General features: G+C 36.8%; 1 protein-coding gene across 10 annotated transcripts in view; it reads left to right on the forward strand.

The window, feature by feature from the left end:
- The window catches only part of PMCA (plasma membrane calcium-transporting ATPase 3), a 1,392,263-nt gene that overhangs the window by 551,067 nt on the left and 817,904 nt on the right, over positions 1–23,292 (forward strand). For all 10 annotated transcript variants that reach the window (XM_090412026.1, XM_090412017.1, XM_090412079.1 and 7 more), the window contains one exon: positions 11,902–12,036. In XM_090412026.1, the coding sequence (XP_090268152.1) occupies positions 11,902–12,036 (135 nt within the window). The remainder of the gene's footprint in view (positions 1–11,901; positions 12,037–23,292) is intronic.

The raw sequence follows: 23,292 nt of genomic DNA on the forward strand, positions 1-23,292 counted from the left end.
ACATTGCATCTACTAGATAGTTTTTGAAAATCCTGCAAGCTGTATTGATCTCTTTTCCAGCTAACTCCTCATTCCATGTTACACCCACAAGTTGTCTCCTGAGCTCTTCATAATCAACCCCCCCCCCCCCTTTAGTTCCACATATACCCTTTTCTCACAGAGGTCCTCACACTACTGGCAACCACCCAGGTTAATCACCTCATAGTCACTCTCACCAATTGGTGGATGATTTGACACCTCATTTATAATTACATCCTCTGATGAGATGACCAAATCCAAGACCCTCAATCCTCACGTGCCCTCTGTTACATACTGTCTGAGGTAGTTATCCCTCAAAAAAAAAAGTTTAATTCTTTATCCAAGTATAAGCAAATTCTTTATCAAAGTTTGTGCCTGAAGTATTTTAAGAACAAGGCAACTCGTATATAGAGGCTGATGACTTCATATCACTCGCCTCAATATCCCATAATGCAAAGCACATATCTTTACAGACATGTATAGTGCTATGCATTATGGAAGGGGTCACTACCTAGACTGGTTTCAATCTTTATTGAGGTCTCATCAGTGGGAACCAGACCCAGATGTGAGCCATAGGTTGAAGTAATGCAGACGCCATACTTTCATATATGAGTAGCCAGGTGTTACACCTTATTATTAAAATACTTAGAAATTCTTGTTGTTGGAAGTTCTTCCACTCTTGATTATACTACAAATTAAAGATCCCATATCAGTATCCCATAATGCCAAGCACTTTGTTGGCTCCCACTGATGAGACCTCAATAAAGATTGAAACCAGTCTAGGTAGTGATCCTTCCCATAATGCATAGCATTATACATGTCTATAAGTATATGTGCTTTGCATTATGGGATACTAAGGCAATGTATAGTCATCAGCCTCTATATATGAGTTGACCTGTCTTGAAAATACTTTAGGCTCAAACTTTGTTTGCTTACACTTGGATAAAGGATTAAAACCAAGAATATAATTTTTTCGCATCTTTAATTTATAGTATAACCAAATGGGAAAACTTTCAACAACTATCTCTGATACAAAAATAGGTAGGGTAATCAGGGATGCTGCTGTTATGCTGTACTTGGAAATGATTTAAATAGGCTTGAATTATGGGCTTGGGAAAATGGATATCAGCTCAATGTCAATAAATGTAAAGTCATGCACTTTGGTGTGATTAAATATCCAATGTCATATTATATTGGTGGGATTATGCTAGAAGAAACTGATCAGGCTAGTGATCTTGGAGTTTTAGTGAATAGCAAGTTGAAATTCAGGGGCCATGTAGGAAAGATTGCAAATACAATTCAAAAGATAATTGTGATGCTGAAACAAACTTTCACATGTAAAAATAAGCATATTATTTTGCTTATTTTTACATGTTTCACATGTAAAAATAAGCAAATACAATGCCTTGGTAAGACTTGACTTGGACTGTTGTGCACAGGTCTGGTTTCTGTTCTGATTCCAAGGATGCCCCCTCCCCCCTTCATGAAATGAAAAATTGCATCAACTGAAATCCTGTATGACCCATTTAGAAGTTTGTATGTCTCAATCATATCAACTCTCTTTCTCCTGTTTGCTAATGTCTGCAGTCTACAAATTCTCAGTCTGTCTTCATAATCAGTATTCCGCAATCCTGATATCATTTTTATCACTACTTTGCACTCTCTCCACTATATCAGAATCAAAACTGAAACCAGGAGACCAGACTTGAACACATTAGTCCAAGTGAGCTCTTATCAAGGTCTTTTGTAAAGAGGCAAAATGACATCCTTATCTTTACATGTTGAAATTAAGTTCTTTTCAACATTATAATTATCTTTTGAGTTGTCTTTGCATCTTTGGTACATGGCCTCTGCACTTCAACTTGCTGTTTACTAACACTCCAAGATCCCCAGTATGATCAATTTCTTCTAGTGTAATTCCACCAATATAATACGACATTGGATATCAAATCATGCCAAAGTGCATGACTTTAGTTTTACTAACATTGAACTGGCATCCATTTTCCCATGCCCACAATTCCATCCTATTTAAATAATTTACAAGTACTGCATATCAGCAGCATCCCTGATTACCCCACCTAATTTTGCATCATCAGCATATAGCTGTGCCATCTGTCAAATCCTTCTTAATATCGTTAATGTACAGATTGAATAACAGCGAATCAATGACTGATCCATGTGGTATACCACAAGCTACCTTAAATTTCGCAGACTCGCATCCCCCATATACCACGCTAATATTTTATAATCCAAACCCATATTCTCCAATTGATACAACAGTCTACCATGCTGTATTCTGTCAAAAGCCTTAACAAAATCCAAAAGTATCACCATGTATCCATTCCTCTTGTTCCAATGGTAACATTGTTATAGAATGTGAGCATGTTGCTGAAACATGACCTTCCCTTAGTAAACCCATGCTGTTCGTTGCAAAGTAGAGATTCCCTGTCAACCCATTTCTGAATGCGAGTCCTAGTAAATTTTTCCAAAATCTTCACCACCACTCCTGATATATAACAGCCTGTGTATGAGTCTTCTTCCAAAAAACTAAATATTGCAACCTTCCATCTGGTTGACATAGAATTGGAAGATCTGAAAAGTCTAATTGTTTATTTACTTCTTTTCTAAGGTGAATTGGATCCTGGGATGAAGTGCATTTAATTTGGAAAAAAACTACTGAAACTCAGAGAAAGAGCCATTCCAAATTACAAAAATATCATCTGCAAATCTGTATATTGGTACAAATTTGGATGATATTTGTTAAATGTTATCAAAGATACATTGTTCAAAGTGTTCCATGAAGTAAGAGAATATAAGCAATACTAAGAGAAATAGGATTGTCCATTGCCGTTCCTTCAATTTTTTGATATAATTTGTTTTTAAAGGAGAAATAACCTGAATGTATAACAAAATGAAATAATTTAAGAACTTCTGAATAAAGTAGTTAACAAGGATAGAAATTTTATTTTTAAAATCTGAAGTGTTTATATATATATACATATGTGTAAAAAAAGAATATAGTACATATGATAAAAAATAGAAGAATTGTTCTAGATGTGAAAATCCAATACGAACAGTAAGTTATTTTCAAACAAAACAGATGAAAATCATTGAATAAAATCTATTTAATTTTAATGGAATATTTTTTTGTTTGAAATAGTTGTTTAAAGTATATAGATATGTATCTTTCTTAAAGAAAGTAGTGTGTCACTAATAAAACAGAAATTCGAAAAGGTCCAAATACACCTGTGTGCATGTGGTTATTAGTTAAATTTTATTCGCCGCCACTTTCTGACAGTAGCTGCATTCTTTTTTTGTGAGACTGGAATTAAATCACTTCCATCACTTGAAACACTTTGGCCATCCCATTCATACTGCAATGGTGAAACATTTTTTTCAGTAAAAGGAACTAAATTAGCACTAATTTCCAATAATTCAGAAGGTTTTTTTTTTTTTTTTAACCACAAACTCTGTAATTAATCGTTGAGATCCTGTTTTGATTAGATCTTTGTATAATTCTTCATATCGCATCATACATGACTTCAGTTCATATTTAAACTGTTCAGCTCATTCAGTATTTGGATCATGTGTAAGAAAATGAATTTGCATTTACTAGCCATTTGAAGCCCTTCTTTAATTAATCCTGCAGGAGTGGAATCTCATTATCATCACTTTTTACTTTTTCACCTAGATTCTCAAAAACAGCTTCTATTATTTTGTCATCAATTCTTCAATATCTGCAGATGAAAAATCATCAAATCCTTCTCCGCGAAGTCCATGTGCTAATCTGATGTTATTGGGATATTCAGTTGTACAGCAAAGGTAAAGGGTGTTTCTTTTTTCATACCTTCTGGCCAAGTAGCTCTCCAGCATGCATTTAAAGTTGATGGTTTCAATTCTGATAATGCCAACTTTGCAAGTTTGATACAATCCAAAATAGAAAATTTCTTCCACACATAATAATTGTCAGTAAATTATCCTTAACTAGTTTTTCCAAAATGTATAGGAATGTTCTTCTTATGTAGTAAATTCTGAAGGTAATGATCACACCCTGGTCTAGTGGTTGTATTAGTTGGCAGAAAACAAAATTCCACATTCAGGTGTTTTAAAACAGGATGGTCAGGTGCATTATCTATAATCAATCAAACTTTAAAGTCCAGATTTTTTTCCATCAAATAGCGTTTAACTTTTGGAACAAAACATTGATGGAACCATTCGTTAAAAATTTCTTTTGTAACCCAACCTTTTTTGTTTGCCTTCCAGTGCACAGGAACATGTTAAAATCTACATCTTTCATTGTCCACGGTCTTAGGGATCGATTAATGAGTAATGGTTTTGATATGCGATCTCCTGAAGCACAGCTGCAAAATAATAGAGTCACACAATCCTTAGCTGCTTCAAAGCCACCAACACTTTTTTGTGATTTCGCTATATAAATTCTTCTTGACAATTTTTTCCAAAAAATGCTGTGTTCCAAACTTGATCAGGAGTGTAGCTACCATTTTCAATAATTTTGGACAGTTTTGGAAAAAAATCCCTATCTGCTGGATCATCTACAGATGCGGCTTCTCCTTTTATTTTTACATTATGAAGTGCTTATCTTTTGAGAAATTTTGTAAGCCAACCTGTGCTTGCAGAAAAATCACAATTGGTGTTTGGCATTGTTAGCTCCTTTTCCTGAATCTGTTTGTACAACTGTAATGCTTTCTGTTTGATAACATTTCCATCTAAAGGTATTATTTTTTGTGAGCAATCTTCTATCCACATCACTGGGGCCTTTATAATGTCTCATATACGATGACAACTTGGCACCTAATTTTGTTCCATAAAGAACAGATTTTCTAATGGCACCTTCATTTTTCTTAATCATTCTCACATTAGCTTCGTTCAGTCCAAAATATTTCCCTGTGGATGTTGAACCTTCTCCAGCTGCTAAACTATCTAAAATTTGGATCTTACTTTCTAAAGAAATAGCCCTTTTCTTTTCTTCTTCTGTCTATCTGAATTATCTTACATTGTGATTAACGGGGTAATGTCACAAAAATATCTGAAAATAATTAATTTTAATAATTTGATATTACGTGTACAAAACTTGAAAATTTAATAAATACTTGTATAACTCTATTGCACGAACAAAACACAAGACGTGTAAACATTTCGAATTGTAAACAAGAAATGATTGTTTAGCAAACAGCTTAACTCCTTCCAAGCAGCTTTATAAAGGCAGGCCTCCCGTAATGGACCAACTTATCTTCGGGGAATCATCATAGCACTCTTCTGCTTCCAGGAACCATTGGCAAGTGAAGATAACGGATCATCTGTCTGCTTAACTTCAGGAAATCATAATTATAGAAATTGATATTTTTATTGTTGCCACAATTGTCTACATTCTGTAGCGTAGAGTAATCCCTGATATTTAAAACATCGAGGGGGGGGGGGATTCTTCAAAATTCAAGTTTAAATACATGTGTACCATTCTAGGAAATTATAATTAGAATGGAAATCCCCTTCTAAACAGAACTGAATTCAAACAGAAATTTTAAAAATAAGTGCCATTTGAACCGTGTTAAATCAAACTATACTGTATAGCTTCTGCATCAGCAAAAAAATTCAGCGTACTGTTTTGCACAAGACATTACTTCACATCCCCACAGCTGCTAACTGTATACAAAGTCCAAATCCACCCAGCCATGGAATATTGCTCTCATATTTGGAATGGTGAACCAAAATCATCTCTAAGATTGCTTGATTCTATCCAGAAGAGAGCAATCTGGCTAATTCATGATCCCTCTCTCTCACAAAACCACTTCATTCCCTCTCTCTAACAGATGTTCAGTTTCTGCCTTGTGCCTCTTATACAGATACTTTCACAGACAGTGCTGTACTGAATTGGCCACTGTTATTCCTCCATTCTCCTCAAAAATCATTAAACCAGAAGCCACTGCTAACGAACACCCCTTTTACAGTCCATCTCGAAACTAATCGAATCAACTTCACTGCCTCCTCTTTCATTCTATCTATTTCTGTCCTTTGGAACAGTCTCCTCACTCTGCCTTCCCCCCAAAGATTACAATCCTCAACTGTTCAAGCAAAATGTACACAGATTTTTCCTCTCTTTTGTTTCTTTAGCCCACACATGGCACTAATGTGGTATAGGTCTTGTGACCTTTCGTGTGTGGATCAGATATAATTTTTTTTTAATGCGAAAAGTTATCGTGCACTCTAACTTTTCACACATCCATTCAATTTTCACTCATTCTAGTCTAATTTGGCTTATCTGTTCTATCCATATAATTTTGGTTTACCTAATTTTGCTGCTACAATTGGTCCATTTGAAACCAAAATTGAAATGATTGGACTATCAGCTTCATTAAGTGCTTCCACCTCAACATCACCAGAGTTAAAGATCGGTACTATCAACGTAAGAAGTCTCAATGGCAAAGAAGTGGAGCTGGCAGAGGAATTGCATAAGTACCAGTTCGACATAATAGGGGTGACTGAAACAAAAAAGACCAAAACTGGTGAGATCTTTCTGAGCAATATATACAAAATGTTATATTCAGGCAATGACAATCAAGGAAAAGAAGGACTAGCCATAGTATTCAACACAAAATACGAGGCTAATCTTCTTGAATGGCAGTCAGTCTCAAGTAGAGTAATGTGGGCAAATATGAGAATGGGGAACTGGACAATGAGACTTATTTGTGCCTATGGTCCCACAGAAGGTTCTACTAAGGTAGAAGTGGAGGAATTTTTTGAGGCATTAGAAAAAGCAACTGACACAATGAAAAATGAAAAGTTGGTCCTTGTTGGGGATCTAAATAGCAGAGTAGGAAATGATTGTGAGACATACAAAAATATTTTGGGAAAATTTGGAGAAAAGAGCAAAGCTAATAATAATGGCAAATATCTGTTGGATTTCTGCTCAGGACATGGACTGGTTATTACTAACACCATGTTCCAACATAAAAATGTGCACAAATTCACATGGAGAGAAGAGGCTAGGAATAAGAAAAGTCTCATTGACTATGTTATTGTTGATAGTGATGTTTTCTCCCTGGTGCAGGACACCAAGTACAGAGGATTTGAAATTGGAAGTGATCACTATTTAGTCTTGAGCAGGATAAAATTGAATTTCATATTGAAAACAATAACATGTAAGAAAGTTTTAAAGCGAATAAAAGTTGAGCAGCTCTCAGATGTGAGCTGTAGACAAAAATACACAAAGATTATTGAAGAAAAAATGAAAGAGTTTGAGAACAGGAATCAAATCTTGGAGATTCAGTGGCAAACTCTGAAGAAAACATTGATTGATTCTGCCAGAGAGACATGTGGTGAGGTTGACTGTAAGGATAAAAAAATCAGAACTCTCTGGTGGACACAGGAAGTTAAAGAGGCAGTGAAGGAAAAGAAGAAAGCATACCAAAAGTTCCTCTCAAATAAGTCAGCTTGTGCTCTTAGAGAATATAGAGACAAATGCAAGAATGCTAAACACTGTGTAAAACTAGCTAAACAAAAGTCATGGGAGGACTTTGGCAAGAATATAAAAAATAAATATCAAGAAGGTGGCAAAATATTCTGGAGGTTGTTGAAGAAGCTTAAGAATGGAGGAAAGAGTGCTATAAAAGGAATTAGAGATGATAAAGGTGACATGAAAACGGGAGAAAAAGATATCCTTGAAGTATGGAGTAATTACTTAGAAAAACTGCTAAATGAAACAAGCAGTGATGACAGCACAGTGGTAAAAACCACTGACCAGGCATGCAGTCAGGAATACATATCCATACTTGAAGTAGAAAAAGCCATCAAAGGCATGAAATGTGGAAAGACAGCAGGAGTAGATGATATTCGACCAGAAATGCTGAAGTATGGTGGTATAAGAGTCTTACAGTGGCTGCACTGCATAGTTCAGAAAGCCTGGACAGAGGGACGAATTCCCGATGATTGGAGTAGAGCTCTCATAGTACCCATATATAAAAAGGGAAATAAAACTGCATGTGAGAATTACAGAGGTATTTCCCTACTGAGTGTTCCTGGCAAGATCTATGCAAGTATACTTGAGAAACGGTTGAGAAGAATTGTGGAAGTAAAGCTTAGTGAAGAACAAGCTGGATTCAGGCCAAATAGAGGCTGTCAGGATCAGATCTTCACTTTACGACAAATAGTTGAGAAAGCATGGGAATATAACAAAGATCTGTATTTAAGTTTTGTCGATCTGGAAAAGGCACATGACAAGGTGCCAAGAGAGAAGCTATTCAATACGCTGCAGTTATATGGTGTCAATGGGGAATTATATCAAGCAATACTTAGTCTTTATTTGAGTTGTAAGTCAGCAGTTAGAATTGAAGGAAGTACAGGAAGATGATTTAATGTTAAATCTGGTGTGAGAAAAGGATGTACATTATCCCCTCTGTTATTCATTATCTATATGGATCACATTATGAAGGAAAGTGGTATTAAACATGATATCAAAATTGGAGATGTTAATGTCAGCTCTTTGCTTTATGCGTATGATGTTATACTTCTAAATAAATCCGCTACAAGTCTGCAAGATTCTCTGACTAAATTGAATAGCTGTTGTAATAGATATGGTATGAAGGTCAGCAATAAAAAGACAATGACAATGAAAATAGGCAGAATCATTAAAAATGTCAACTGTGTTGTGAATGGAGAACCTGTGGAACAAGTAAAACATTTCAGCTACTTAGGCACGATTTTTACTGAAGGTGGTAAATTAAATATAGAAATAGACAACAGAATCAGCAAAGCTGGTATGGTGGGAAGTCAATTGAATAAATTCATATGGAATAAGAGAGAAATTAGTCAGAACACTAAATTAGCTGTATACAAGACAGTGTTCAAACCAGTTTTAACTTATGGATCTGAGAGCTGGGTCAGAAGTAAAACACTTGACCAAAGACTAGAGACCACAGATATGAGAGTCCTGAGAAAGATTATAGGCGTGAACAGATGGCATCAATGGCAGTGTCATATTAAAAACGAGGATATTAGGAAAGAACTTGACATTGTCAGCATCCAGGAATGCGTTAGCAGAGTTAATCTCAGGTAGTATAGTCACTTAAACAGAATGGGCAAAGAAAGATTAGCAAAACAAGTATTCTCTGCCAAGTTGGCAGCAAAACGACCCAAGGGAAGACCAAGATATAGGTGGATTGATATGGTACAAAGTGCTTTAGACGATAGAAATATAAGATCTGATAATGTTGGAGTGTTGACAAGTAACAGACTGATTTGGAGGAAAATTGTAGATAGGAAATTAATAATGATGTAATTTTTTTCATGTAGTACTATCATATCCTGTACACCCCTTGAGGGAACATGGCAGGAATTTGATGATGATGATGATGACTTTTCAACCAAGCAATTTTGGTTGAAATCTTACTCTTCTGCAACCATCAATCTTTGTAAATCACATTAATGGAGTTAGATGAGTTATTACCTAGTATGAGACCATCACACTGCTCATTAAAGGCATGCAAGTGTTGTGTTTGGTTTCTAGAGAAGGATTTTCAGATTTTTTAATTTAATCCAGCCAAAATAGTAATGCATAATATGTTTACAACCTTTCATGGATAGGAGTCATTAAAAAAATCCATTAATCTAATGCTAAATTTTTAATATCAGCTTTAATCATTTTAATCATAGAAACCTGATTGAAAGCAAAATCAAACCCCACTTGTGTTTTCTTGTACACATTGTCAATTCCAAAATTTATTAAATTCCATCTACCTAGTGAATATGTATTGCAAATTTGATACATTTGTTCCTTAACTGCTTGCTGGATTGGTCATTAGTGGATAGCATTTTTCTCCATCCAGTCCCACTTTGGCATGGATGTTTGAGGCTTTATGTGGGACAGGTGCATCTCCCTCCATTATTATTAAAGACATGAAGTGGCTTGATAAAATAATATGTTTGGTTTCTTTTGCGAGATTTCTGAATTTATCTAATTCTTAGTCCATTTGAAATAGAAAATCCAATGAAATAAAAAAAAAAATACAAAATAAGTTCAATTGAAATTTTAAAAAATTTTAATGGCTTTACAACATTTTTATGAATACTTGAAATACTAGAGCTTAATAAAATCTGTCCAGCCAGAACCTGAGAATAATTTGTGCCCACAATTACAACTTATTCAAATTATTCTGCAAGTGCTGCATTTCAGTCATATTCCTGATTACTTCCTGTTATTGCATTTTCAGCAAACTGTTTTATGTCTCCTGTCAAATCCTTCCCAGCATCATTAATGTAAAAAAATGAATAACAGTCTTTACATTAATGACATAGCAACGATCCCTTCCCCCATGCACATACATCACTTTTTTGATATCTGTCAGTCAGTCACCTATCCACCTTATCCAGATTAATAGTTTATAATCCAATCACATATCATACTGCAATTTAGGCAAAAGTATCATGGTATATCCATTTTCTTCATCTAACTCAACTGTAATTTTATTATAAAATGTGAGCAAGTTGCTCAAATATGACCTTCCCTTAGTAAACCAATGCTGTTTATTGCAACACACATATTCTCTATTAAAACCATTTCTGTATGCAAGCTCTTATCATATTTTCCAAAATCTTTACCACCACTCCAGAGATACTGATAAGTTGATAGTTAGACACATTAGTCTTTGCAACACCTTTGTCCAGTGCATTACTATACTTTCTTTATGGTCCTATGGAATCTTTCCTTTCCAAGAATCAGATTATATAACCAGTCAAAGGAATAGCCAGTTTAGATGAACACTCTTCTAGTATTCATGCCGATATCCCATCAGTCCCCTATTACTGAATCCTTATTCAGAAACAGCTCCAAACCTCTTGAAACATCTGAGTTTTTTCATTCAGTAGAGAGGTAGCATTGGGCTCCATATTGCATCCACAGGTTGGTAGATTTCAGTAAAAGTACTGAAAGCTACCAACCAACAAAGAAATAAGTACCAATGGGTACTGATTTCTTCCACTTCCACCCCACAAACTCTTTTCATTCACTAGAGTTATTCTTTCAGATTTGTTCTCTCTCTTTCTCTCTCTCTTTCTTTTACTTGCAGCACAACAACAGAATTCTTTTGTCTTTAACTTGCAAAGCTAATTCATTTCATGCTCCTGTTTAGATTTCTGTACAGTGCTTATAACTTTTCTGGCCTCTGCCTTATAATTTTCATAACTGATGTCATTGTACACATCATTACTTCTATATCCTCTTTCTCTTAAGAATTTGTTTCTTATTAAAACTGCACATCCACTTAACTCATATTCTTAGAACTCTGGGATACATTTTGATATTGCATCATTCATGTATATTTTAATAATTTGCATGCACTACCAATATCCCATCCAGTGACTGATATCATGGGATTCAGCTAAGTATAGCTGTTTGTAATTTAGCATGTAATCTTTTCTGAGTAAAACATCTATATACTTAACCACTTCCCAGATTAATACAGCAGTGACTATCACAGCTAGACAGAACAGCCACATTTTTAACCTAAATCCCCTCTGACACTATAATGAGGTCTAACACTCTTTGACTTTGAGTTCCTTCAGTCAGCTCAGTAAGTTGGAGTACATTCTTCTCATGACAATCCATGGCCCAATATATTCACTAAGGCCAAAAATTCAACTTTTTTTCCTGTATGCCTGTATGCCCCCATTGGACAACTTAGTGATCTCTATTTGTATCTAATGCCTTACTTATATAGACATTCTTGCATGTACTTAATAATATCATTCTTCCCTGTAACTCACTCCATACACCCCCCAAAAACTGCAATCATTCATTCTAAAAATTTAGGCAATCTATATTTACTTCTATACTATATTTAGGCAATAAATTTAATGCTTTTACTATATTAGGAACACACGTAATGGAAGGTAGTGGTAAAATGCTGGTAACTGCAGTAGGAATAAATTCTCAAGCTGGGATTATTTTCACACTTCTGGGAGCAGCAAAAACAGATGAACAGGAACAGAAAAAGCAAAAAAAGAAAGGTAAAAATTTGATTATTCTTATAATTTTTTTACTAGAAATAATAATATGGGTTAGAAAAAGCTACAATAAATGCATATTGTCATTTATATTTGTATCAGTTGGAGACTTGTAAATACATTTGAATACTGTATATATGATGTAAAACAATTTATATATATATATCATCATTATTATCAGCCATTGTCGATCCACTGCTGGATGAAGGCCTTTCCAAGATTACTCCAGAAATGTCTGTCCATGGCTCTCCTTTCCCATGTCACTCCTGCAAATCTGATTATGTCATCAATCCACCGTGATTTTGGTCGACATCGTGGTCGTTTTTCCTCTCGTGGAATCCAATCCAGTTGATCTTGTCTTCCAGCAATATTCCCAGCCCATTGCCACTTCAGATGTTTCATTCTTCCAATGACGTCAGAGACTTTGTTTGATTTCTTATCCACGTATTCCTTGCTTAGGATAAAGTCAGTTTCACTAGTTTTTCCATTGGGACTTTTCCATGTCCACTTCCTGTGTTTTTATCTTGAAAAAGGAATTCGTGTTGTACAGGTTTTCTTTTTCTGTACATTCTATTAACCTTGTTCCTCTATTGTTTCTCATGCCATATCCAAAATTTCCCATTGAACTTTCATCTAATTGTTGTATACTAATTCTAGCATTAAAGTCTCCCATTACAATTGTGGAATAATATTTTCCTGTATTTCCTGAAATGATGTTTTCCTGTGTAGAGAGTTGGGATACATGCTGTATCCCAACTCTCTACACAGGAAAAGGATAGACGGCTACACTGGGATAGAAGGCTTCATCAGTATGAATTATTGTTGGTGCATAGACTTGGATGATCTTAAGAGTGCATCTTTTTGTGATCTAAACAACAGTGCTTGCTATTCGATCAGATATACTGTCAAATTCTATTATGCTGTTCTTCAATTTTTTCATTGATCATGAATCCAACTCCGCTGATTATTTCCTTATCTTGGCCTTTATAATATAGTATGTCTCCGTTTTTTAATTGAAGAATTTCTTTGCCATTACGTCTAAATTCACACAGTCCGAGAATGTCCCATTTTAGTCACTAGCTCTTCAGTTAGTTCAATTAGCCATGCTTCACTGCTCAGAGTCCTACAGTTTAGTTCCAAGGTCTAGTTTCCAGTGGCAGCATGAACTGGTTACCCACGTATTCTTAGCACCCTCTGCCTTCATGTTTAACACGTTCGCTGCCAACTACGAGTATACTCGTAGTTCGTATGTGAGCTTCACTAGCCAACTACGAGTATACTCGTATGTCGATTTACTGACCTCCTATGCCAAACACGAGTTAATCCTTAGTATAATTACCTTAATTTGGACCCTTGGATTCTGAATAAAGCGGAGAGCATGTCTGTGCTCTCTGCTTTATTCAGAATTTCTTCCCTTCTATCAAGCCCTTGATAGAAGGGAAATAATTTCAACTAAAATATAGTATATTATATATGTGCCTCAGAAGCCAACTATGAATATACTCGTATGTCGATTACCAACCTCCTATGCCAAGCACGAGTTAATCCATAGTATAACACATAATTTGTAAATCAATTGAAAACTAATAAAATCAATAAAAACCAATCAATAAAATAAAAAACAATTTATTCAAATTAAGAATGGTACATTTTAAAACAATTTTCCACGCACAATGGTGGTTTTTCCTGGCAAACAGGACAATGATAACGTGTTTCGCGTCTTTGTTTGTTTCATGTACACACATGGCATGGATTTGTCGGGCAATTCTTTTTTTCTGTTGGTGGTAAAATTTCCAAATAATGAAAATATGATTCCTCCTGATATTCTCTGATGCTGTAAGCTCATCCATTCCAACAAAAACTGAGATAAATTGATCTCTAAATTTTAATGCAGTCATTGCATTTCCAGTAATCATGTAATAAAATTTATGCGCATCTTGAATGTATACCTCAAAAATGCGTATTGCCAGTTTCTTTGGCCATCTAATTGTCTTTCGTAAGGTGGAATAGTAAGAAAGCATTTGATCAGAAAGATCGGTGTCTGACATACCCAAATTATAATCCCTAACGATATTTGGTTTTAATTGAAATTTACCATTCCGATTTTGCTCTTCAACCATTTCAAATTTGTGCATACTTCTGCATTAAATTCTCCTTTGGTTGTATTTTCCGAAAGAGCTCTTCATTTTTTATATTCTATACCCATCTATTCTTAGAATCTTCCTGTTACGAGTTATTTCAAATGTCAAAATTATTTTTCTTGATTCCTTATTTATTGCTCACATTTCAGATCCATACAGTATACCACTGAAGATTCATGCTTCCAGTATTCTTAGTTTTGTTTGCAGGCTGATCACTTTACTTTTCTAGATGTTATCCATGGCCTTCAGATATGTTCTTCCCTTTACAATCCTGATCTTTATTTCTTTTTTACAGTCCGAATCATGTGTCATTTTACTTCCCAAATATGTGAATTGTTCTACATTTTCTATATCAGTTCCATCCACTTGTATGTTTTGTTCCTTGTTCTTCTCACCAAATACCATTATCTTTGTTTTTTTCCAAGTTCATAACAAGTCCAAATCTCTTTCCTTCCTCATTTAACAGATTCAGTGTTTTTTGTAGTTTTCTTTCGTCTTCTTCAATAATAACAATGTCATCTGCAAATCTCAGATTGTTAATTCTCATCCCATGTATGACATTCCTTTTACATCTTCCTTCATTTTATCCATTGCTCTTTCTAAATGTGCAATGAAAATGCATGGTGATATTTGGTCCCCTGTCTAGCACCTCTGCTTGTTCTAAACCATTTCCCAAAACCATCACCTATTCTAACTGCTTCAACTGCATTCTTATACACGTCTTTTAATATAGCTATTAGTTTTCTATCATGACATATTGCAGGTTATGAAATGCTGGGAGAAAATATGTTTTTGTAGAAATTTTAACTTATTTAAAATTGAGAAAGTTCAAATACCTCGTCTAAAATATCATATGGAGTAATTTTTAAACCAAGATAATTTTTTTAACATCCTACTCATATTTACTTAATATAATTTCTTACTGTGTTTTCTGTAATACATATATCAAAATTACTGTATTGTACTCTAACATTTAACTATTTTTTTTACTTAAATATAAAGAGCTAATAAACTTCATTTCGGCAGTATAAACAATATTTTAAATTAAGGGGATATAAAATCCACATTGTTTCAAAACTGAATAAGAAACTCAAAGATTGGAATTGAATCAGAGAGTTTCATGCCGAATATAGTAAACTATAAAGTATCGGCAAACACTGGCGTGAGCTAATGCAAGTGACCCTAGTACATAGTACAATGTTTTTTTACATTATGGAAAATACCTAAGAATAGCGATCTGAACTTTTCCCACCTTTACAACGAGTTGTCCGATATTGTACTACGTACTAGGGTCACTTGCATTAGCTCACGCTAGTGTTTGCCAATACTTTATGGTTTACTATATTCGCCATGAAACTCTCTGATTCGATTCCAATCTTTGAGTTTCTTATTCGGTTTTGAAACAATGTGGATTTTATATTACCTTAATTTAAAATATTGTTTATATTGCCGAAATGAAGCTTATTAGCTCTTTATATTTAAGTAACTTAATGGTTGCACCTCTTTGGAAACTCGTATAGCAGAGTATATAAGTTCTGTTCGCTATACACTTTGGTATTATGGTCTAGCTACTCACTGATGAAACCTCAAAAAAGGCTGAAACCAGTCTGGGTAGTGACCTCCCTCCATAATGTAATAACAGCATACATTTCCTAGGAAATGTGTTTTTACATTATGGAAAATACCTAAGAATAGCGATCTGAACTTTTCCCACCTTTGCAACGAGTTGTCCGATATTGTACTACGTACTAGGGTCACTTGCATTAGCTCACGCTAGTGTTTGCCGATACTTTATAGTTTACTATATTCAGCATGAAACTCTCTGATTCGATTCCAATCTTTGAGTTTCTTATTCGGTTTTGGAATTATTTTTTTAGTCATTAGTGCTCGTATCCTAAAGGTGAAGATTTAAAACTTTATTTTATCATTAAGTGAGAAAAATAAGTTAATTGAGGAAAGTAGAAATTGCATTAAAACATTTTAATTACTGATTTCAGAATTCAAGCTCACATATAAATGCTGCAGCAGAAAACAGTAATGTTTATTTTGGGTATGATGATAGTTCAACTCCAGGATTAACAGGAAATTGTACTGTGGCCCCTCTTTCAGAAGAAGTCAGCTTGCAGAATCTGCTAATAACTTTCTGAATAAAGATGATGGCTGCTGACAGAACATGTAACATTCTACTCTCACTGCATAGCAAACTCATAAGGATCGTTGAAATAGTTTGTTATAATGAATAGTTTGCTATAGTGAATTTTCTTCAAAATAAGTCATGGCTGGGATTTTTGTTGGGACTTTTCAATAATTGGTTATAAGCGTGTTATAATGGTGATTACTGTAAAGGTAATCAGCTGCACCATTCCAAATTCAGGCCATTGGGTGTCACATCAGACATGCATGGAAAATTTTCAGACATTCCTGAGACCAATCCCCACCCCCCCCCCCCCCCACCCCCCCCCCCCCCCACCCCCCCCCCCCCCCACCCCCCCCCCCCCCCACCCCCCCCCCCCCCCACCCCCCCCCCCCCCCACCCCCCCCCCCCCCCACCCCCCCCCCCCCCCACCCCCCCCCCCCCCCACCCCCCCCCCCCCCCACCCCCCCCCCCCCCCACCCCCCCCCCCCCCCACCCCCCCCCCCCCCCACCCCCCCCCCCCCCCACCCCCCCCCCCCCCCACCCCCCCCCCCCCCCACCCCCCCCCCCCCCCACCCCCCCCCCCCCCCACCCCCCCCCCCCCCCACCCCCCCCCCCCCCCACCCCCCCCCCCCCCCACCCCCCCCCCCCCCCACCCCCCCCCCCCCCCACCCCCCCCCCCCCCCACCCCCCCCCCCCCCCACCCCCCCCCCCCCCCACCCCCCCCCCCCCCCACCCCCCCCCCCCCCCACCCCCCCCCCCCCCCACCCCCCCCCCCCCCCACCCCCCCCCCCCCCATCTGTGTTATTTATTCATATGCATATATATATATATATATATATATATATATATATATATATATATATATATATATATATATATATATATATATATTCATATGCATGAAGGTTTGAGGCAGAAAAGTAAAGTTATAATGAGGGGGGGGGGGAGTAGGGAATATTCAATCCAAATAAATACATAGTCATACATCAACTTTCTGTTTACGGGTAGTAAATTACTGCCATATATTGAGCACATATGAGCCTATAATCTACAGCTGTGGATCACATGCATATTATGATGAGCTTAAGGTTCTAAAAAAAAAAAAATTAAGGAGAGAGAGAGATTGATTGCAAGGAAAAAATAGTAGTAATATTTTTTAACAGTATCTGTACATATTAATTTTTTTTTTTTTTTACTCCATTTGCCTTAAGAAAGAAAGCAACTTCCTTTGGCTTATTATTATTATTACACAGGTATCTTAACATTCAAGTGATCCTTTGAGCTATTTTTTCCACTTTTGCAATATGTGATGTTATCTTCAACTCCCTGTCCACCATCATCTCCAAGTCCCTTGCCTCATCAGATTGCCTCATCATAGTGTAACTATCAGTATTAATGTATTAACATAATACACAATTTGCAATCTCTTCAGTATAAAATGCATAATGGTGCACTTTGCCACATGAAACCATTATTTTTTTGTACACACACTGTCAGTCTATTCAGATCATTTTGCAAAGTTCTGTATCATCTTATTATAACTAGATGTCATATCAATCTGTTTGCTGACTGAGGTAAACTGGGAAGGACAACAGTTAATTAAGATCGTGATTCCCTTTAGATCGTTACCAGTGTCATTAATGCACAATTTGAACAATAGCTGCCCAAGCACACAGTCCTGTGGCACCCTACTAGTCACTTGCCTTTATTTATTTATTTATTTTTAACTCCTATATGCTTCTCTCGAATATCACAGAGTGATGACGTAGAGTTCTGTTCTATTCCTGCTCCAGACTCCTTTTATGTTCACAACCAAACTGAGTTTGAGGCAACCACTCATTTTTTTTCCCCTCCAGTGACAGGTACACCTGTCGTCGTAGGTAGTTTGATATACCTGTTCTCAATCTCAAGCATCTCGGATCTAGTAATCCTTACAAAATCAGCAAAATCTATTTCAGTGCAAAATTTTGTATAATGAAATTTTATTATTTATGCATTCAGAATAGATTTTAAAAAAAATTACAATTTTGGCCAAAAATTTACTGTAATTTTTTTCCCTCACTGTCAACATGTCATTCAGTTAGATTTGGATGGAATTAATTACAAGAAAAATAGAATGAGAACAAGATAAGTTAAACTAGTACAATATATGAAGAGCTCAGTTAATTCCCATTACTATGAATAGAAAACACACAAGAAAGGATAATTATACAAATAACATAATAGATTTAGTTTAATCCTTTATCCAAGTGTGAGCAAACAAAGTTTGCGCCTGAAAGTATCTTCAGGACTGGGTTAAGGTGGTACACACCAGGGCAACTCGTTGCAAAGGTGGAGCAAGCTACCAACACTCCTATCTCAGTCTCTCCTATAATGCAAAACACATCTCCTTGCGGATATGTCTAATGTTATGCATTAAGGGAAGGGCCACTACCCAGACTAGTTTCGACCTTTATTGAGGTCTCTTCAGTGGGAGCCAGGCCCAAGTGGAGATATCAAGCAGAAGCATTAGCAGGTCATCTCTACCTATAGGAATTGCCAATTGGTGTGCCACCCTTTTTTTAATAATTTACTCTGGATTTAGAGAAAGATGTTGAAAGTTTATTTTTCACTTGGTTAGAGTATAATAGATTTAGTTTAATCCTTTATCCAAGTGTGAGCAAACAAAGTTTGCGCCTGAAAGTATCTTCAGGACTGGGTTAAGGTGGTACACACCAGGGCAACTCGTTGCAAAGGTGGAGCAAGCTACCAACACTCCTATCTCAGTCTCTCCTATAATGCAAAACACATCTCCTTGCGGATATGTCTAATGTTATGCATTAAGGGAAGGGCCACTACCCAGACTAGTTTCGACCTTTATTGAGGTCTCTTCAGTGGGAGCCAGGCCCAAGTGGAGATATCAAGCAGAAGCATTAGCAGGTCATCTCTACCTATAGGAATTGCCAATTGGTGTGCCACCCTTTTTTTAATAATTTACTCTGGATTTAGAGAAAGATGTTGAAAGTTTATTTTTCACTTGGTTAGAGTATAATAGATTTAGTTTAATCCTTTATCCAAGTGTGAGCAAACAAAGTTTGCGCCTGAAAGTATCTTCAGGACTGGGTTAAGGTGGTACACACCAGGGCAACTCGTTGCAAAGGTGGAGCAAGCTACCAACACTCCTATCTCAGTCTCTCCTATAATGCAAAACACATCTCCTTGCGGATATGTCTAATGTTATGCATTAAGGGAAGGGCCACTACCCAGACTAGTTTCGACCTTTATTGAGGTCTCTTCAGTGGGAGCCAGGCCCAAGTGGAGATATCAAGCAGAAGCATTAGCAGGTCATCTCTACCTATAGGAATTGCCAATTGGTGTGCCACCCTTTTTTTAATAATTTACTCTGGATTTAGAGAAAGATGTTGAAAGTTTATTTTTCACTTGGTTAGAGTATAACCAACTTGGTTAGAGTATATCCCACTGAAGAGACCTCAATAAAGGTCGAAACTAGTCTGGGTAGTGGCCCTTCCCTTAATGCATAACATTAGACATATCCGCAAGGAGATGTGTTTTGCATTATAGGAGAGACTGAGATAGGAGTGTTGGTATCTTGCTCCACCTTTGCAACGAGTTGCCCTGGTGTGTACCACCTTAACCCAGTCCTGAAGATACTTTCAGGCGCAAACTTTGTTTGCTCACACTTGGATAAAGGATTAAACTAAATCTATTATACTCTAACCAAGTGAAAAATAAACTTTCAACATCTTTCTCTAAATCCAGAGTAAATTATTAAAAAAAGGGTGGCACACCAATTGGCAATTCCTATAGGTAGAGATGACCTGCTAATGCTTCTGCTTAGAGTATCTCCAACTTGGGAGTATATCCCACTGAAGAGACCTCAATAAAGGTCGAAACTAGTCTGGGTAGTGGCCCTTCCCTTAATGCATAACATTAGACATATCCGCAAGGAGATGTGTTTTGCATTATAGGAGAGACTGAGATAGGAGTGTTGGTAGCTTGCTCCACCTTTGCAACGAGTTGCCCTGGTGTGTACCACCTTAACCCAGTCCTGAAGATACTTTCAGGCGCAAACTTTGTTTGCTCACACTTGGATAAAGGATTAAACTAAATCTATTATACTCTAACCAAGTGAAAAATAAACTTTCAACATCTTTCTCTAAATCCAGAGTAAATTATTAAAAAAAGGGTGGCACACCAATTGGCAATTCCTATAGGTAGAGATGACCTGCTAATGCTTCTGCTTGATATCTCCACTTGGGCCTGGCTCCCACTGAAGAGACCTCAATAAAGGTCGAAACTAGTCTGGGTAGTGGCCCTTCCCTTAATGCATAACATTAGACATATCCGCAAGGAGATGTGTTTTGCATTATAGGAGAGACTGAGATAGGAGTGTTGGTAGCTTGCTCCACCTTTGCAACGAGTTGCCCTGGTGTGTACCACCTTAACCCAGTCCTGAAGATACTTTCAGGCGCAAACTTTGTTTGCTCACACTTGGATAAAGGATTAAACTAAATCTATTATACTCTAACCAAGTGAAAAATAAACTTTCAACATCTTTCTCTAAATCCAGAGTAAATTATTAAAAAAAGGGTGGCACACCAATTGGCAATTCCTATAGGTAGAGATGACCTGCTAATGCTTCTGCTTGATATCTCCACTTGGGCCTGGCTCCCACTGAAGAGACCTCAATAAAGGTCGAAACTAGTCTGGGTAGTGGCCCTTCCCTTAATGCATAACATTAGACATATCCGCAAGGAGATGTGTTTTGCATTATAGGAGAGACTGAGATAGGAGTGTTGGTAGCTTGCTCCACCTTTGCAACGAGTTGCCCTGGTGTGTACCACCTTAACCCAGTCCTGAAGATACTTTCAGGCGCAAACTTTGTTTGCTCACACTTGGATAAAGGATTAAACTAAATCTATTATACTCTAACCAAGTGAAAAATAAACTTTCTATACAAATAACAATATTCTGAGGCAACTTACTTTCCTAAATTGGGAAATTTTAAGATAGTCATTTCTGTTTATGATTATTATTATTATTATTATTATCATCATCATCATCATCGTCCATTTATCATAACACACATAGCCCATCATACCTTGTCTTAAGCACACTCAAATTCTCTGTAGACATCACGCTCTCGGGTAAGGCATTCCGATCATTCACAACTCTGCATGCAAAAAAACTTGCTTCTCACTACCTTGTTCACACCCTCCTTATACAGCTTCCAGGAATGACCTCTCGCTTCCCCAATCTCCCACTGTTTTATCATTGATCACATAACAGCCCCCCCCCCCCCCCCCCTTACCAACTTGTACATCTCTATCATATCACCACTGCTTCCTCCTATCCACTCCTATCCTCCAATGGAGTGAATTGCATCATCTCAACCTTTCCTTGTATTCAACATTCCAGAGGTCAGAAACTACCTTAGTTAATCGCCTGTGGAATCTTTCCAACATCTTTTTGTCCTTTTGAAAACCAGGTGACCAAATCTGTGCACATTAGTCTATATGTGTCCTAATCAAAGCCTTATACAATAGAACAAGAATCTTCTTACTTCTTCAAGTCATTGTCCTCCACATCATTCCCAGAATTTGCTGTGTTGTCTTCACAATTTTAGCAATGTGTCCTCACATTAGATCCTTATTCACCATCATCCCAAGATCTATTTCCTCCACCTCCAAGAATATATTCCCACCAAGTATAAACTCTACATCCCATCTTTGTTTCCCAATTTAAAACCTCACATTTTGCAACACACTGAACTGGTATCACCACTCCTGCCCATTCACTCATTCTATTGAAGTCTTCTTGTAAGTCCAGAACATCTACTCTGCTCCTCATAGTTCATCCCAATTTTGCATTATCTGCAAACAACTGAGCACCCCCCATCCTCAATATCATTAACATATATGTTAAACAGCAATGGCCCTAAAACAGACCCCTGAGGAACAACGCTAGTGACTTTCCTCTTCCACGATATTGTTCCCCCATATGCAACTTGCTGATACCTATCAAATAGGCAATCTCCAATCCAACGCACTAGTCTAATATCCAACCCCATCCTCTCTAGCTTTGACTAGAGAGGATGGGGTTGGATCATGCAACTTATCATGCAGCAATCTATCAAAAGCCTTTGCAAAATCAAAGTTTACTACTGTGTATCCATCTCTCTTGTCTAATGAAGCTGCCACTTGATTCTAATAAGTAGGTAGATTATTAAAACACGACCTCCCTTTAACAAATTCATGCTGTCCATCAAAGATAATACCACTGTTGTCAACCCAGTTCTGGATCCTGGTTCTCGCCAGCCTCTCCAATACTTTACCCAACAACTGACACACAGATAGGCCTATAATTTTATTCTTGAGATCTGTCACCTCCCTTATCATCTTGATATTCATTCAATATTCATTCAGCTCTCTTAAGAGTCTTGGTGATTTAAGCTGCTTTTCTTGGAAGAATTCTGTTTTGTTCCACTGAATCTGTAACACTAGAAGAAACCTACATGATGAGCAAGAGAGGGGTTTCATGATCTCAACACAGCCTCTTAGTATCCAATATAGTTTGATGCTCTACTAAACAATATACATGACCTCTCTGTTTGACCAAAGTCCATTAGGTCATATGAACCAAATAAATGTAAGAAAAATAGCTAACTTGAATATACAACAAAGGTCACCAGTAAATTTACCTAATAATGAAGTTTTGTTTTTTTATCTTAATGAAGTAGTACTCATAATTAGGTTAATGGGAAAAAAAAAACAGCACAAAGAAATTAAAGAAATTAAACACAAGTTTAATAGTTATAATATTTCAGCTCTGTAGCAGAAATCTTCTGGAATTCAGTATGAAAAATTGTGATAGCATACAAAACCACAAACAGTAAGTGGAAGATAAAAAGCCTGAAGTCCTGAGGGGGGGGGTAGCTAGCATTAGCTGTTGGGTGGGACATCTAAGAATTAATGTTTCCAA

Source organism: Typopeltis vanoorti, chromosome 2, assembly GCF_054136105.1.
Source record: "Typopeltis vanoorti isolate ZY-2024b chromosome 2, IOZ_Tvanoo_1.0, whole genome shotgun sequence".
Taxonomy (NCBI): Eukaryota; Metazoa; Arthropoda; class Arachnida; order Uropygi; family Thelyphonidae; genus Typopeltis; species Typopeltis vanoorti.